The sequence below is a fragment of the Garra rufa genome, chromosome 8 (genome assembly GCF_049309525.1).
Source record: "Garra rufa chromosome 8, GarRuf1.0, whole genome shotgun sequence".
Lineage (NCBI taxonomy): Eukaryota > Metazoa > Chordata > Actinopteri > Cypriniformes > Cyprinidae > Garra > Garra rufa.
In genome coordinates, this window is record NC_133368.1 from 48,897,581 (window position 1) to 48,914,161 (window position 16,581).

The following is a 16,581-nucleotide window of genomic DNA, read 5'->3' on the forward strand; positions in this document are numbered from 1 at the left end:
TTAAGACATTTTTAATTTTAAACTGTCCATAATCCATAAATGTAAAATTCTTCATAAAGACTGCAAACGGGATTTTAACTTAAAATCTAAATGGTGATATTATTGTTGACTGAAAACCATTTTTGTTCATTAAAATAGCAAAAAAAAAAAAAATAATAATAATAATAATAATAATATTATATATATATATATATATATATATATATATATATATATATATATATATATATATATATATTTATATATTAATTATAAAGAACTTAAACTTAAATTAAAATAATAAATGCTATATGAAATAAGTATGTTTAAACTGAAGTACTAAAAGGTTTAAAACTAAAATTTAAAAAATAAATACGTTGAGATAAAAAATAAAATATATATATTAATAAAAGAAAAAACTAAAATAAAAAAATAAACTAAAGTATTAAAAAAATTGAAATTCTGCCTTGAAGTTGAAGCATTAGAGTCACCAAAACTAAATAAAATAAATTTAATAAAACTAAAAAAAAAAAAAAAAAAAAATCTTTATAGAGACTGTGAATGGGATTTTAACTTATGCTCTCATCGGTGAAAATATTGTTGACATGAAAACCAAAATTTTTTTTAAAAATAAATAAAATATAAATATTATATGAAGAATTTAAACTTAAATGAAAATTAGAAATGTTGTCTGTTTGGCAACTAACTGATATAAGTTTAAGTTGAAGTATTAGAATTACCAAAACTAAATAAAATGAATTCAATAAAATTAAATAAAAATAAATTCTTCATAGAGACTCTGAATGGGATTTTAACTTTTAACTAAAATAAAATAAATTATAAATATTATATGAAGAACTTAAACTTAAATGAAAATGAGAAATGCTGTCTGAATTAAGTATCCTTAAACTGAAGTACAAAAATGATAAAAGAAAATAATGAAATAAAAGTAAATATGTTTTAAATAAAAATAAATAAAATAAACATAAATAAAACAAAAACAAAATAAAAGCATTTTAAAAAGTAGATTTTTTTTATTAAATAATAATAAAAATAATTCTGCCTTGGCAACTAACTAAAACAAGTTTAATTAACAGAATTACTAAAACTAAATTGAAAAACAAATTCAAGCTAAACAGAAAATTTAAAAAACACTAATAGAACTAATATAAACGACAAAAGCGCATTAAAGAATTGGGGGAAAAAATGGGGAAATGGTAAAAAAAAAAAAAAGTAATACTCCATAATAACACCTAATAAATATAGTCATCTGTTCTGAATCAGGAGTGAAATCAGGCACCGTTTACAAGCCAAAACAGTTCAAAAGAGCTCTAAACAAAGCATTATTATGGATTACAGACTCATATTATAGTTCAAAATGTCTTCATGATGGATTGGTTTCTTACAAACACGCAGCTTTTGTCTTCTCAAGATGTTAACTGATGGACTGGAGTAGAGTGTGGATTGTTATGATGTTTTTATCAGCTGTTTGGACTCTCATTCTGACGGCACCCATTCACATCCATTGGTGAGCAAGTGATGGAATGCTGCATTTCTCCAAATCTGATGAAGAAACACACTTGAAATTACTGTTATGATGTTTTTATCAGCTGTTTGGACTCTCATTCTGACGGCACCCATTCACATCCATTGGTGAGCAAGTGATGGAATGCTGCATTTCTCCAAATCTGATGAAGAAACACACTTGAAATTACTGTTATGATGTTTTTATCAGCTGTTTGGACTCTCATTCTGACGGCACCCATTCACATCCATTGGTGAGCAAGTGATGGAATGCTGCATTTCTCCAAATCTGATGAAGAAACACACTTGAAAGGCCTGAGTATTTTCAGCAAATGTTGATTTTTGTCTGCACTCTTCCTCTGAAATGCATGTTAACAGCAGGTGTAGTGGAGGTGCGTTCAGTCGCGCGGGTCGCTGATCTCCAAGTGGTCCGGGATGGGGAGCCCCGTGAGGACGGTCAAGCACTTGTTCCACACGCTGAAGACGGGACAGATGGGCTGTGAGAAGGCGATGTCGAAGGTGTACAGGTGCTGCGTTCCAGCCGCGTCGTAAAACGCCAGAGAGCCGGAGTCGTAGTCCAGCAGGACGCCCAGACGCCGCATGTGAGGAGACGGCTCGATCGGGAACTCCTTACTGTTGTGACGCACCGCCCACGAGGTGTTGCAGCGGCTCAGTACCCATGATGCAGAGTCCTTACCGACCCAGCCGTGTTTGGGAGCAGATTTGTAGGCGATGCCGATAGCAAACCTAGAGGGATTGAGAGAGCTTGTTTATACACTACCGCTCAAAAGTTGGAAAAATTCTGAGGTTTTAATGTTTTTGAGTCTTTTTGAGACTAATTTATGAATTAATCCATTATTCTAAATGACTAATTTTCCACATTTTTTTTTTTTAAACAACTTTATTTAAGAACATTTTATTTTTAATGCAATCAATTAATTGGATATGCTTTGGATAAAAATTCAATTTTATGTAACCATTAAAATGGAATCCAGAAAAGTAATGGAAAATAATTTGGTAAAAATAAAACTGTAAAACTCAATTAATTAGACAGACTTTTTGATTAAAAAAAAATTTAAGCATTAAAACAGAGTATAGAAAAATTCTAACGGAAAAAAAATAATAAAAAAAATTTAATGAAAATGTCAAATGCTGTCTTGGGAACTAACAGAAATAAATAAGATTAAGGTTAAAATACTAAAATTACTAAAATTGAAATAAATTAAATATGATGAAATGAAAAAATACAAAATAAAAAAAATAAAATCTAATAATATAATAAACAGAACTTAAAGTTAAAAAACTTAAATGAAAATGTCAAATGCTGTCTTGGTAACTGAATGAAATAAATAAGATTAAAAGTGAAGTACTAAAATTACTAAAACTGAAATAAATTAAATGTGATCAAATAAAATAAATAAAATAATAAACAGAACTTAAAGTTAAATACTTATATGAAAATGTAAAATGCTGTCTTATCAACTAACTGAAGTTGAAGTACTAAAATTATTACAATTTAAATAAATTGAATATGATAAAATAAAAAAATGGAAAAATTCTAACAGAAAAAAAATAAATAAATGAAAAAGTAACTAACTAACTGAAATAAATAAGATTAAAGTTGAAATACTAAAATTACAAAAATTTTAATAAATTAGATATTAAAAAAACATAAAATTAATTAAAATAAAATAAAATAAAATAATATGATAAACAGAAGTTAAAGTTAAAAACTTAAATGAAAATGTAAAATGCTGTCATGGCAACGCACTGAAATAAATAAGATTGAAGTTGAAGTACTGAAATTGCTAAAATGTAAATAAATGAAATATGATGAAAAGAAATTAAAAAAAAATTACATAAAATAAAATAATATAATAAACAGAACTTAAAGTTAAATACTTAAATGGAAATGTAAAATGCTGTCTTGGCAACGCACTGAAATAAATAAGATTGAAGTTGAAGTACTAAAATTATTACAATTTAAATAAATGAAATATGATAAAATAAAGAAATACATCAAATTACATAAAATAAAATAATATAATAAAGTTAAATACTTCAATGAAAATGTAAAATGCTGTCTTGGCAACTAACTGAAATAAATAAGATTAAAGTTGAAGTACTAAAATTATTACAATTTAAATAAATTAAATATTATAAAATTAAACAATTAAAAAATTCTAACGAAAAAAAATAAATTAATGAAAACGTAACTAACTAACTGAAATAAATAAGATTAAAGTTGAAATACTAAAATCACAAAAATTTTAATAAATTAGATATGATAAACAAAAACATAAAATTAATTAAAATAAAATAAAATAATATAATAAACAGAAGTTAAAGTTAAAACTTTAATGAAAATGTAAAATGCTGTCTTGGCAACTAACTGAAATAAATAAGATTAAAGTTAAAGTACTAAAATTATTTTAAAAAAATGTAAATAAATTAAATATGATGAAATTTAAAAAAAATTACATAAAATAAAATAAACTAATAAACCAAACTGAAAGTTAAAAACTTAAATGAAAATGTAAAATGCTGTCTTTGCAACTAACTGAAATAAATAAGATTAAAGTTAAAGTACTAAAATTATTTTTAAAAAAATGTAAATAAATTAAATATGATGCAATTTTAAAAAATTACATAAAATAAAATAAACTAATAAACCAAACTGAAAGTTAAAAACTTAAATGAAAATGTAAAATGCTGTCTTTGCAACTAACTGAAATAAATAAGATTAAAGTAAAAGTACTAAAATTATTAAAAAAAATTTAATAAATTAAATATGATGAAATAAAAATATACATAATAAAATAATAAAATAAAATAAAATAAAATAAACAGACCTTAAAGTTAAAAAACTTAAAATGTAAAATTCTGTTTTGGCTACTAACTGAAATAAATTAGATTAAAATGTAAGTACTTAAATTACTAAAATTGAAATAAATGAAATATGATGAAATAAAAAATATACATAATGAAATAAAAAAATAATCAGAACGTAAAGTTAAAAAGTTAAATGAAAATATAAAATGCTGTCTAAATGGCAACTAACTGAAACAAATAAGATTAAAGTTGAAGTACTAAAATTACTCAAATTGAAATAGTTTAAATAAGATTAAATAAAAAAGTACATAATAATAAAATAAACAACATATAAACATAAAAGCAAAATAAAACACTTAAAGTTAAAAAGTTAAATGAAATAAAACGCTATCTTGGCATCTAACTGAAATGAATATGTTTAAATTTAAGCACTAAAATAAAATAAGTTAAATATGATAAAATAAGATAAATATAAAAATTAATAAAATAAAATAATTATTAGATGAAAACTTAAAAACTGAAAATCAAAAACTTGGCCATTAATGGAAAATAACAGTTTAAGTTGAAGTACTAAAATGACTTAAACTTATGAAATAAATTGTACATGATCAAATAATATATAAATATTAAAATATGAATAACTAAAATCACTAAAACGTGAGTAAAATAATTTGAAAGCTTAATAAAAAATATTAAAAAGCAAAAAAGCACATTAAATTGAATTGAATTGAAAAAAAAAAACAATCTTAAATCGCACAGGAATATTTGTAGCAATAGCCAAGAATACATTGTATGAGTCAAAATTATATATATATATTTTTTTGTCAAAAATCATTAGGATATTAAGTACAGATCATGTTCCATGAATATACTTTGTAAATCTCCTACCGTAAATATATCAAAACTTAATTCTTGATTAGTAATATGCATTGCTAAGAACTTCATTCAGACAACTTTAAAGGCGATTTTCTCAATATTTTGATTGGCTTTGCACTCTCAGATTGCAGATTTTCAAATAGTTGTATCTCAACCAAATATTGTCCTATTCTAACAAACCATACATTCAAAAAAATGGACCCTTACGACTGGTTTTGTGTTATGAAATGGTTGTTTACCATGTGCTTCCTCCGATCAGAATCTCCCAGTAGTGGCGGCCGCTGTCGATGAACACGTTTCCCGTCACGCCGTAGTTCCCCGTGCTGCCGAAGCGGTCCTGCGCATGACTTTTCATGGATGAGACTTCGTCCCGCTCCACCGTCAGATTGTCATGTGACACCTTCAGCTTCCTGTGGGCCGACTTTGGGTCGAGTTTAAACGGCTGACCTGCCATTCACAAAAAAAATAATAATAATCACACATGTTGTATGAATGCATCACTAAAAATAAAGACAAAACTACTACAACTATTTAAAAAAACACAGAAAAAAAAAAATACATATTATTAAAAAAAAATTATATTAAAAATATATATATATATATTTCATGTGTATATATATATATATAAATATATTACATGAAAAAATGTTTAGTTGCAGTACTAAAATTAATAAAACTACAACTGAAATAAAATAAATTAAAGCTAAATATTTATTTTTTCAATCCATGCAATCTTAAGTAATTTAATTGTAAGGTCAAAAACACTAAACATAAACTATTACAAATATTAACTACAAAATTAATCAGATTAATTCAAATAAAGCTGAAACATTAAATTAAATATTAAATAACAAATGAAAAAAAATCTTAAATGAAAATTAGAAATAGTGAAATAACTGAATTGAATTATGAATTTCAATTTTTAGGTATAAAATTTGAGAAAAGTAAAATTAAAAATAAATTAAAGGTCTAAGGCACTAGACATAAAACTACTAAAACTATTAGAAAAATGTATTGAATTATTTACAATAAAGCGGAAATAAAATAAACAGTAGTTAGGGAGCTGATATAAATACAATTAAATGACATAAAACAATAATATAAAATAAATATAATAAATATAAATATTAGATCGAAAACCTCAACTGAAAATAAGAAACGTTTCCATCAATTAACTGAATTGAATAAGTTAAAGTACTATAATTTATAAAATTACTGAAATAATAAACTAAACAAAGAAAACTATTTAAAAGAAACTGAGTTAATTGAAATAAAACTAAAATTAAATAAAATTGATTTAAATGAATAAACTAAAAAGACAAAAAAAACTGAAAAAGACAAATGTTTACATGGCAATTAATGGAACTGAAATGTGTTTAATTTGAAGTACTAAAATTGATAAAACTACAACTGAAATAAAATAAAAAAATACTAAACAGAAAATTACTACTAAAATATTTTAAAATAAACTGAATTAATTGAAACAAAGCTGAAATAAAATAAAATAAATATACCAATAAAACTGATTTAGATGAATAACCTAAACTTTAAAAAACTGAGAAATGTTTCCATGGCAGTTAACTGAATTGAAATATGTTTAATTTGAGGTATTAAAATGTATAACTACAACTAAAATGAAAAAAAAAAAAAAAAAAACTATTTTAAAATAAATTGATTTACTGAAAGAAATCTGAAATAAAATAAAATAAAATATTTAGATGAATAACCTAAACTTAAAAAAAACTGAGAAATGTTTTCATGGCAATTAATTGAACTGAAATATGTTTAAGTTGAACTACTAAAATGTAAAAAACAAAAACTGAATTTAAAAAATAAACTAAATAAACAAAAACTACTAAAACTATTTCATGAATGAATTGAATTAATTGACACAAAGCTAAAAAAAAATAATTACATAACTTGGGAAAAAAAACTAATTAAATGACAAAAGCCCAAAACAAAATTGAAAACATAAAAATAACTGTTAATTACTGTAAAATATATAGATAATTCTAAAATAGCTGTCTGTATTCCAGTATGTTTTCATTGGTGTGTCAGTGAGTGTAAGCTCACTGTTGGTCTTGAGTTTAGCCGGCGGGCTGCTGCGGCTCCCAGCCTGATTCATGGCCTTCACGATGAAGATGTACTTGGTTCCGCTCTGCAGGCCGTGAACGGTGTAGTGATTCTGCTTAATGTTGGGCACGATCATCCAGCTGTCCATCGAGTTACACAGACCTGAACAAGCACAAATACAAACAGTAAGAAGTAGATACTAGATAATCTAGTATTATAGAAAATCTATAAAAACTAATCAAATATGTTTTTTAACACGGTTGATAAAAGTGTTGTTTTGCACAGGATTCATACAGATACTGTAAGATAAAATTCCAGGACTTTCAAGGACTTTTCAAGCACTACTTGTTTGAAATGGTTTGTGATATGCGCTCCAAAGTTCCGATCCGAAGCAAAAGATTTGCGAACCAACTACAAAGTCACGATCTGAATCAAATGATTCGCAATATGTACCCAAAAGTTCTGATCTGACTCAACTGATTCACGATTTCCGGTCCAAAGTTCTGATTTGAATCAAATGATTTGCGAACCACGCTTCAAAGTTCTGATCTGAATCAATAGATTCATTAACCCGCTGCGAAGTCAAACCAAATTACTGAATCAAATTATTGGCATAATTATTATTGAATCAAATTATTCGCAACATGCGTTCCAAAGTTTCAATCTGATTCAACTGATTCGCAATTCACACTCCAGTGTTCTGATCTGAATCAAATTATTCACAATATGCGCTCTGAAGCCCCAAACTGAATCATATGATTTGCAATCTGTCCTCCAAAGTTCCGATCTGAATCAATTGATTCATTAACCCGCTCTGAAGTCCCAAACTGAATCAAATTATTTGCAATATATGTTCCAAAGTTCCGATCTGAATCAATTGATTCATTAACCCACTCTGAAGTCCCAAACTGAATCAAATTATTTGCAATATATGTTCCAAACTTCCGATCTGAATCAATTGATTCATAAACCTGCTCTGAAGTCCCAAACTGAATCAAATTATTTGCAATATATGTTCCAAAGTCCCAATCTGAATCAAATGATTTATTAACCTGCTCCGAAGTTCCAATCTGAATCAAATTATTTGCAATGTGTTCCAAAGTTCCAATCTGAATCAAATTATTTGCAATGTGTTCCAAAGTTCCAATCTGAATCAAATTATTTGCAATGTGTTCCAAAGTTCCAATCTGAATCAAATTATTTGCAATGTGTTCCAAAGTTCCAATCTGAATCTAATTCTTTGCAATATATGTTCCAAAGTTCCAATCTCAATCAAATGATTTGCAATATGCATTCCAAAGTCTCAATCTGAATCAAATGATTCACAATTTGTGTTCCAAGTTCCAATCTAAATCAAATGATTCACAATATGTGTTTCAAAGTTTTAATCTGAATCAAATGATTCGCAATGTGTTCCAAAGTCTCGATCTGAAGCAAAAAATTGCGAACCAGCTACAATGTCTTGATCTGAATCAAATGATTCACGATATGCTCTCCAAAGTTCTGATCCAACTCAACTGGTTCACGGTTTGCGGTCCAAAGTTCTGAACTGAATCAAATGATTTGTGAAATGCACTCTGAAGTTCTGATCTGAATCAAATGATTTGCGATCCACGCTTCAAAGTTCTGATCTGAATCAATAGATTCATTAACCCGTTCCAAATCAAACCAAATTACTGAATCCAATTATTCGCATTATTATTATTGAATCAAATTATTCGCAACATGCGTTCCAAAGTTTCAATCTGATTCAACTGATTCGCAATTCACACTCCAATGTTCTGATCTGAATCAAATTATTCACAATATGCGCTCTGAAGCCCCAAACTGAATCATATGATTTGCAATCTGCCCTCCAAAGTTCCGATCTGAATCAAAAGATTCATTAACCCGCTCTGAAGTCCCAAACTGAATCAAATTATTTGCAATATATGTTCCAAAGTCCCGATCTGAATCAAATGATTTAGTAACCTGCTCCGAAGTTCCAATCTGAATTTAATTCTTTGCAATATGTGTTCCAAAGTTCTAATCTGAATCAAATGATTTGCAATATGCATTCCAAAGTCTCGATCTGAATCAAATGATTCACAATATGTGTTTCAAAGTTTTAATCTGAATCAAATGATTCGCAATGTGTTCCAAAGTCTAGATCTGAAGCAAAAAATTGCAAAACAGCTACAATGTCTTGATCTGAATCAAATGATTCACGACATGCTCTCCAAAGTTCTGATCGGACTCAACTGATTCACGATTTGGGGTCCAAAGTTCTGAACTGAATCAAATGATTTGTGATATGCACTATCACTAATCAATATATTTATTAACCTGCTCCGAAGCCCCGATCTGAATCAAATGATCCAATCTGAAACAAATGATTCGCAATATGCAGTCCAAAGTTCCAATCTGAATCAATAGATTTATTAACCTACTGCAAAGTTCCAATCTGAATCAAATTATTATCTGAATCAAAATATTTGCTATCCATGCTCCAAAGTTTCAATCTGAATCAATATATTTATTAACCTGCTCTGAAGCCCCGATCTGAATCAAATGATCCAATCTGAAACAAATGATTCGCAATAGGCGGTCCAAAGTTCCAATCTGAATCAAATTATTATCTGAATCAAAAGATTTGCTATCCATGCTCCAAAGTTTCAATCTAAATCAATATATTTATTAACCTGCTCCGAAGGCCCGATCTGAATCAAATGATCCAATCTGAATCAAATGATTTGCGATCCACGCTTCAAAGTTTTGATCTGAATCAATAGCTTTATTAACCTGCTCCGAAGTCCCGATCTGAATCAAATGATCCAATCTGAATCAAATGATTCGCAATATGCGGTCCAAAGTTCCAATCTGAATCAACAGATTTATTAACCTGCTCCGAAGTCCCAATCTGAATCAAATGATTCACAATATGTGTTCCAAAGTACTGATCTGAATCAAATGATTTGCAATATGTGTTCCAAAGTCCCGATCTGAATCAAATGATTTGCAATATGTGTTCCAAAGTCCCAATCTGAATCAAATGATTCACAATATACGTTGCAAGGTCCCGACCTGAATCAAATGATCCAATCTGAATCAAATGATCCAATCTGAATCTAATGATTCGCAATATTCCAAAGTTCCAATCTGAATCAATAGATTTATTAACCTGCTCCGAAGTCCCTATCTGAATCAAATGATTCACAATATATGTTCCCAAATCCCAATCTGAATCTAATGATTCGCAATATGTGTTACAAAGTCCCGATCTGAATCAAATTATTCGCAATATGTTTTCCAAAGTCCCAATCTGAATCAAATGATTCACAATATGCGTTGCAAGGTCCCGACCTGAATCAAATGATCCAATCTGAATCTAATGATTTGCAATATGTGTTCCAAAGTCCAAATCTGAATCAAATGATTCGCTATGTGTTCCAAAGTCCCAATCTGAATCAAATGATCCAATCTGAATCTAATGATTCGCAATATGCGTTCCAAAGTTCCAATCTGAATCAAATTATTATCTGAATCAAAAGATTTGCTATCCATGCTCCAAAGTTTCAATATGAATCAATATATTTATTAACCTGCTCCGAAGCCCCGATCTGAATCAAATGATCCAATCTGAATCAAATGATTCGCAATAGGCGGTCCAAAGTTCCAATCTGAATTAATATATTTATTAACCTGCTCCAAAGTCCCAATCTGAATCAAATGATTCACACTATGTGTTCCAAAGTCCCGATCTGAATCAAATGATCCAATCTGAATCTAATGATTCGCAATATGTGTTCCAAAGTCCCAATCTGAATCAAATGATTCGCAATATGTGTTCCAAAGTCCAAATCTGAATCAAATGATTCACAATATGCGTTGCAAGGTCCCTACCTGAATCAAATGATCCAATCTGAATCAAATGATCCAATCTGAATCTAATGATTCGCAATAGGCGGTCCAAAGTTCCAATCTGAATCAATAGATTTATTAACCTGCTCCGAAGTCCCAATCTGAATCAAATGATTCACAATATGTGTTCCAAAGTCCCAATCTGAATCAAATGATTCACAATATGTGTTCCCAAATCCCGATCTGAATCAAATGATTCACAATATGTGTTGCAAAGTCCCGATCTGAATCAAATGATCCAATCTGAATCTAATGATTCACAATATGCTTTCCAAAGTCCCAATCTGAATCAAATGATCCAATCTGAATCTAATGATTCGCAATATGCGTTCCAAAGTTCCAATCTGAATCAAATTATTATCTGAATCAAAAGATTTGCTATCCATGCTCCAAAGTTTCAATCTGAATCAATATATTTATTAACCTGCTCCGAAGCCCCGATCTGAATCAAATGATCCAATCTGAATCAAATGATTCGCAATAGGCGGTCCAAAGTTCCAATCTGAATTAATATATTTATTAACCTGCTCCAAAGTCCCAATCTGAATCAAATGATTCACACTATGTGTTCCAAAGTCCCGATCTGAATCAAATGATCCAATCTGAATCTAATGATTCGCAATATGTGTTCCAAAGTCCCAATCTGAATCAAATGATTCGCAATATGTGTTCCAAAGTCCAAATCTGAATCAAATGATTTACAATATGCGTTGCAAGGTCCCTACCTGAATCAAATGATCCAATCTGAATCAAATGATCCAATCTGAATCTAATGATTCGCAATATGCGTTCCAAAGTTCCAATCTGAATCAATAGATTTATTAACCTGCTCCAAAGTCCCTATCTGAATCAAATGATTCACAATATGTGTTCCCAAATCCCGATCTGAATCAAATGATTCACAATATGTGTTCCCAAATCCCGATCTGAATCAAATGATTCGCAATGTGTTCCAAAGTCCCAATCTGAATCAAATGATCCAATCTGAATCTAATGATTAGCAATATGCGTTCCAAAGTTCCGATCTGAATCAAATTATTATCTGAATCAAATGATTTGCTATCCATGCTCCAAAGTTTCAATCTGAATCAATATATTTATTAACCTGCTCCGAAGTCCCAATCTGAATCTAATGATTCGCAATATGTGTTCCAAAGTCCCAATCTGAATCAAATGATTCGCAATATGTGTTCCAAAGTCCAAATCTGAATCAAATGATTCACAATATGCGTTGCAAGGTCCCTACCTGAATCAAATGATCCAATCTGAATCAAATGATCCAATCTGAATCTAATGATTCGCAATATGCGTTCCAAAGTTCCAATCTGAATCAATAGATTTATTAACCTGCTCCAAAGTCCCTATCTGAATCAAATGATTCACAATATGTGTTCCCAAATCCCGATCTGAATCAAATGATTCACAATATGTGTTCCCAAATCCCGATCTGAATCAAATGATTCGCAATGTGTTCCAAAGTCCCAATCTGAATCAAATGATCCAATCTGAATCTAATGATTAGCAATATGCGTTCCAAAGTTCCGATCTGAATCAAATTATTATCTGAATCAAATGATTTGCTATCCATGCTCCAAAGTTTCAATCTGAATCAATATATTTATTAACCTGCTCCGAAGTCCCAATCTGAATCAAATGATTCACACTATGTGTTCCAAAGTCCCGATCCAATCTGAATCTAATGATTGGCAATATGTGTTCCAAAGTTCTGATCTGAATCAAATAATTCTCAATATGTGTGAATCAAAAGATTTGCAAACCCGCTCCAACATATTGGGGTGAGGTAACGGTTCACTGCCAACTAGTGAAACACTCCATTAAAATGACTAGCTGCAGCTCAAAATACATGTTAGATGGAAACATTGTGCATTATGATAGAGTTTGCATCTTAATTCACTATTTGAAATAGTTTCAGGACTAGCACATATTTCACCCCAATGTATATTATGGTCAGCATTGGGTTTAATGCATATTGGCATTAGCTAATATCCCCTAGCTATCCTCCCACTCAGTTTAACATTTCTGTGGAAAAATGGCTAAAAATGCAAGTCACAAATTGCTTTAAATAATGCAGCGAGTGGTTGATTTTGCATTCTACTCTTGCAGTCGCAAAATCAAATGTTATTGCATTAAAATGCATGACTTGTTTAAAGTGTTTTGTGCTGCTTTGGCTCTGCGGTCGTCCTCAGATCTGCCCGACACCAGCGCAGAATTGTGCTTTAAGTACACTGTGACCTGATTGACTCAGAAAGCTTTGTGTGTCTGCAGCGGCTCGTCTCTTCAGGCCGTTTGCCGTCTGATCTAGAGTCGTTCCTGTGGTATAATCTGCTCTAATCCACACATCTACGCCCATACTGAACTCAAGCGCATGTTTAGGGATTTCTGGCTGGATTGTGTTTGCTTTCGTGTCGTAATGCCATCCTGGCCCCCGCGGCGCTTTATAAAGTGCTGGGTTAGTAATAAAATCACAGCGAGGGTTGATTCGATTTCTCGTTTTTCACATAATGACATTACATACGGATACGGTCGGCCTGGATTTTACAGACGGTCATCTGGATCGAATTTATTTACTGACGGTTTATTTACTTGGTTTATTTTAGCCAGGCTGGTGGAGATGGTATACAGCTGAAATAAAGATTTTTAAAAAATTAAAAATTAAAACATTTACTGAAAAAAGTTGAAGTACTTTAATTAAACAAATACTGAAATAAAAATAAATTTAAAAAAAAGCTAAATAGTCATTCACCCATCTAGAAAATCCTAAATAGGTTTACTTTTAAGGTCAAAGTCACAAAACAATAAAACAAATTACTAAAACTATTAAAATGTAATTAATTAATTGAACTAAAATGGAAGTGGAAGTGGAAATAAAATATAAAAATACAATAAAATTAATATAATAATAATGATGAAATAAAGCTATAATAATAATAATAAAAATATATATAAAAGTCACAAAACAAAAAAGCCACTAAAACATAAAAAATATTAATTAGTTGAGATCAAGCTAAAATAAAATAAAATGAATAAATAATATAAAAATGCTTAAAATTAGTTAAAATAATAAAATAAAACAAAAACATAAACGGTTACTAAACAAAAAAAACCATAAATGGATTTAATTGTGAAGCTTAAATAAAATAAAGATGAAAACTACATAGACATGAACATAAAAACAAAAACTACTAAAAATGGCAAAAAAACAACTAAATTGCTATAAGTTAAACTAAAATAAAAATAAGAACATAAAACAAAAAATGTATCAAAATATTCATAAAATTACCAATAAATAAATAAATAAATATATATTTAAATAAAATAAAATAAATAAAATAAAAATTTAACAAAAGTAATATAATACTGAAATAAATTTTAAATAATAAAATAAAAACATAAAAGTTACTAAACAAAGAAAAAACTACTGAAACAAAAAATTACGTCAAATAAAGCTAAAAAATAAAATAAATATATATTTTTTGGTTTTGCTTTATTTTATTTTTAGCATTATTTCAATTAATTAATTCTATATTTTTTTAGCTTGATTGGATTCCTCTTTAGTGACTTTAATATATTTTTATTTTATTTTATTCTTTTTAAAAAGCTTTTTTTTTTTTTTCTTCAAATATGACGATATTACACATGGACACAGTCAGCCTGTGTTTCACAGATGGGTCACCTGGATCGAATTTATTTACTGACGGTTTATTTACTTGGTTTATTTTAGCCAGGCTGGTGGAGATGGTATACAGCTGAAATAAAGATAAAAAATTAAAAATTAAAATTAAAACATTAACTGAAAAAAGTTGAAGTACTTTAATTAAACAAATACTGAAATAAAAATAAATTTTAAAAAAAGCTAAATAGTCATTCACCCATCTAGAAAATCCTAAATAGGTTTACTTTTAAGGTCAAAGTCACAAAACAATAAAACAAATTACTAAAACTATTAAAATGTAATTAATTAATTGAACTAAAGTGGAAGTGGAAATAAAATATAAAAATACAATAAAATTAATATAATAATAATGATGAAATAAAGCTATAATAATAATAATAATAGTCACTAAAGTCACAAAACAAAAAAGCCACTAAAACATAAAAAATATTAATTAGTTGAGATCAAGCTAAAATAAAATAAAATAAAATGAATAAATAATATAAAAATGCTGAAATAAAGTTAAAATAATAAAATAAAACTAAAACAAATGGTTACTAAACAAAAAAAACAAAACAAATGGAACTACTGTAATTGAGAAGCTAAAATAAAATAAAGAAATAAAATAAAAATATAACAAAAGTAATATAATACTGAAATAAATTTTAAATAATAAAATAAAAACATAAAAGTTACTAAACAAAGAAAAAACTACTGAAACAAAAAATTAAGTCAAATAAAGCTAAAAAATAAAATAAATATATATATTTTTTAGTTTTGCTTTATTTTATTTTTAGCATTATTTCAATTAATTAATTCTATATATTTTTTGGCTTGATTGGATTTCTCTTTAGTGACTTTAATATATTTTTATTTTATTTTATTCTTTTTAAAAAGCTTTTTTTTTTTTTTTTCTTCAAATATGACGACATTACACATGGACACAGTCAGCCTGTGTTTCACAGATGGGTCATCTGGACCGAGTTTGGGCTGGTTCACTTACTGACGACGTTGGTCTGTCCGGTGGAGATGGTGTACTGGAGCTCATATGAAACCACGCTGAATTCATCCTCTGATGTCCAGTGGACTGTGATGGTGTCGTGAGACGCCGTGCAAAGCTCCTCACGGATGGTGGGAGCGTTCGGAGCTGTGACAGAAAACAAACCATTTCACAAACATGTTAGCTTACGTCATCTAGGACATCTTACATAAAGCTAATGCACTGCAAATGTGCAACTGTACATACTTACAGCACCATGTAATGCAGTGGAAATAAACAAATGTCTGTGCTATTAAACTGGACATCATCACCAGCTACAGGAGTTGTTTCTATGATCTCACTTCACAAGCAATAAATGATCTGCTGTTGCACAATGACAGGGTTTAACACAAAAATAGAAAATTTACCATAGAAGATGAAAGTTTAATGTTAATGTTTCTGATACGTCTGTCCATATAATACAATAAAACACAACAAATAAAAAAACATAAATAAATGCATTCAGGGTTATTATAGATGACTAACTCTAAAACTGAAACTAAAATTAAAACGTTTCTTGAAATCAAATTAACGTCAATAAGTAAAACATATTATGTGAATGATGTTTCTCATTTAAATGTTGATTAATTTGATGTAAAAAAATAACTACAACTACAATAAAAGTAATGTAAACTATATAGACATGAACATAAAAACAAAAACTACTAAAAATGGCACAAAAAAC

The 16,581-nt window shown here is 28.6% G+C and overlaps 1 protein-coding gene across 3 annotated transcripts in view; it reads right to left on the reverse strand.

The window, feature by feature from the left end:
* Nucleotides 1–1,257: 1,257 nt before the first annotated feature.
* The window catches only part of mid1 (midline 1), a 47,756-nt gene continuing 32,432 nt past the window's right edge, over nt 1,258–16,581 (reverse strand). For 2 of the 3 annotated variants that reach the window (XM_073846045.1, XM_073846044.1), the window contains exons 6-9: nt 15,861–16,004; nt 7,285–7,446; nt 5,451–5,658; nt 1,258–2,250 (exon numbers count right to left, since the gene is read on the reverse strand). In XM_073846045.1, coding sequence (XP_073702146.1) covers nt 1,902–2,250; nt 5,451–5,658; nt 7,285–7,446; nt 15,861–16,004 — 863 coding nt within the window. In that variant the 3' untranslated portion in view covers nt 1,258–1,901. The remainder of the gene's footprint in view (nt 2,251–5,450; nt 5,659–7,284; nt 7,447–15,860; nt 16,005–16,581) is intronic. The other variant, XM_073846046.1, reaches the window with a different exon arrangement.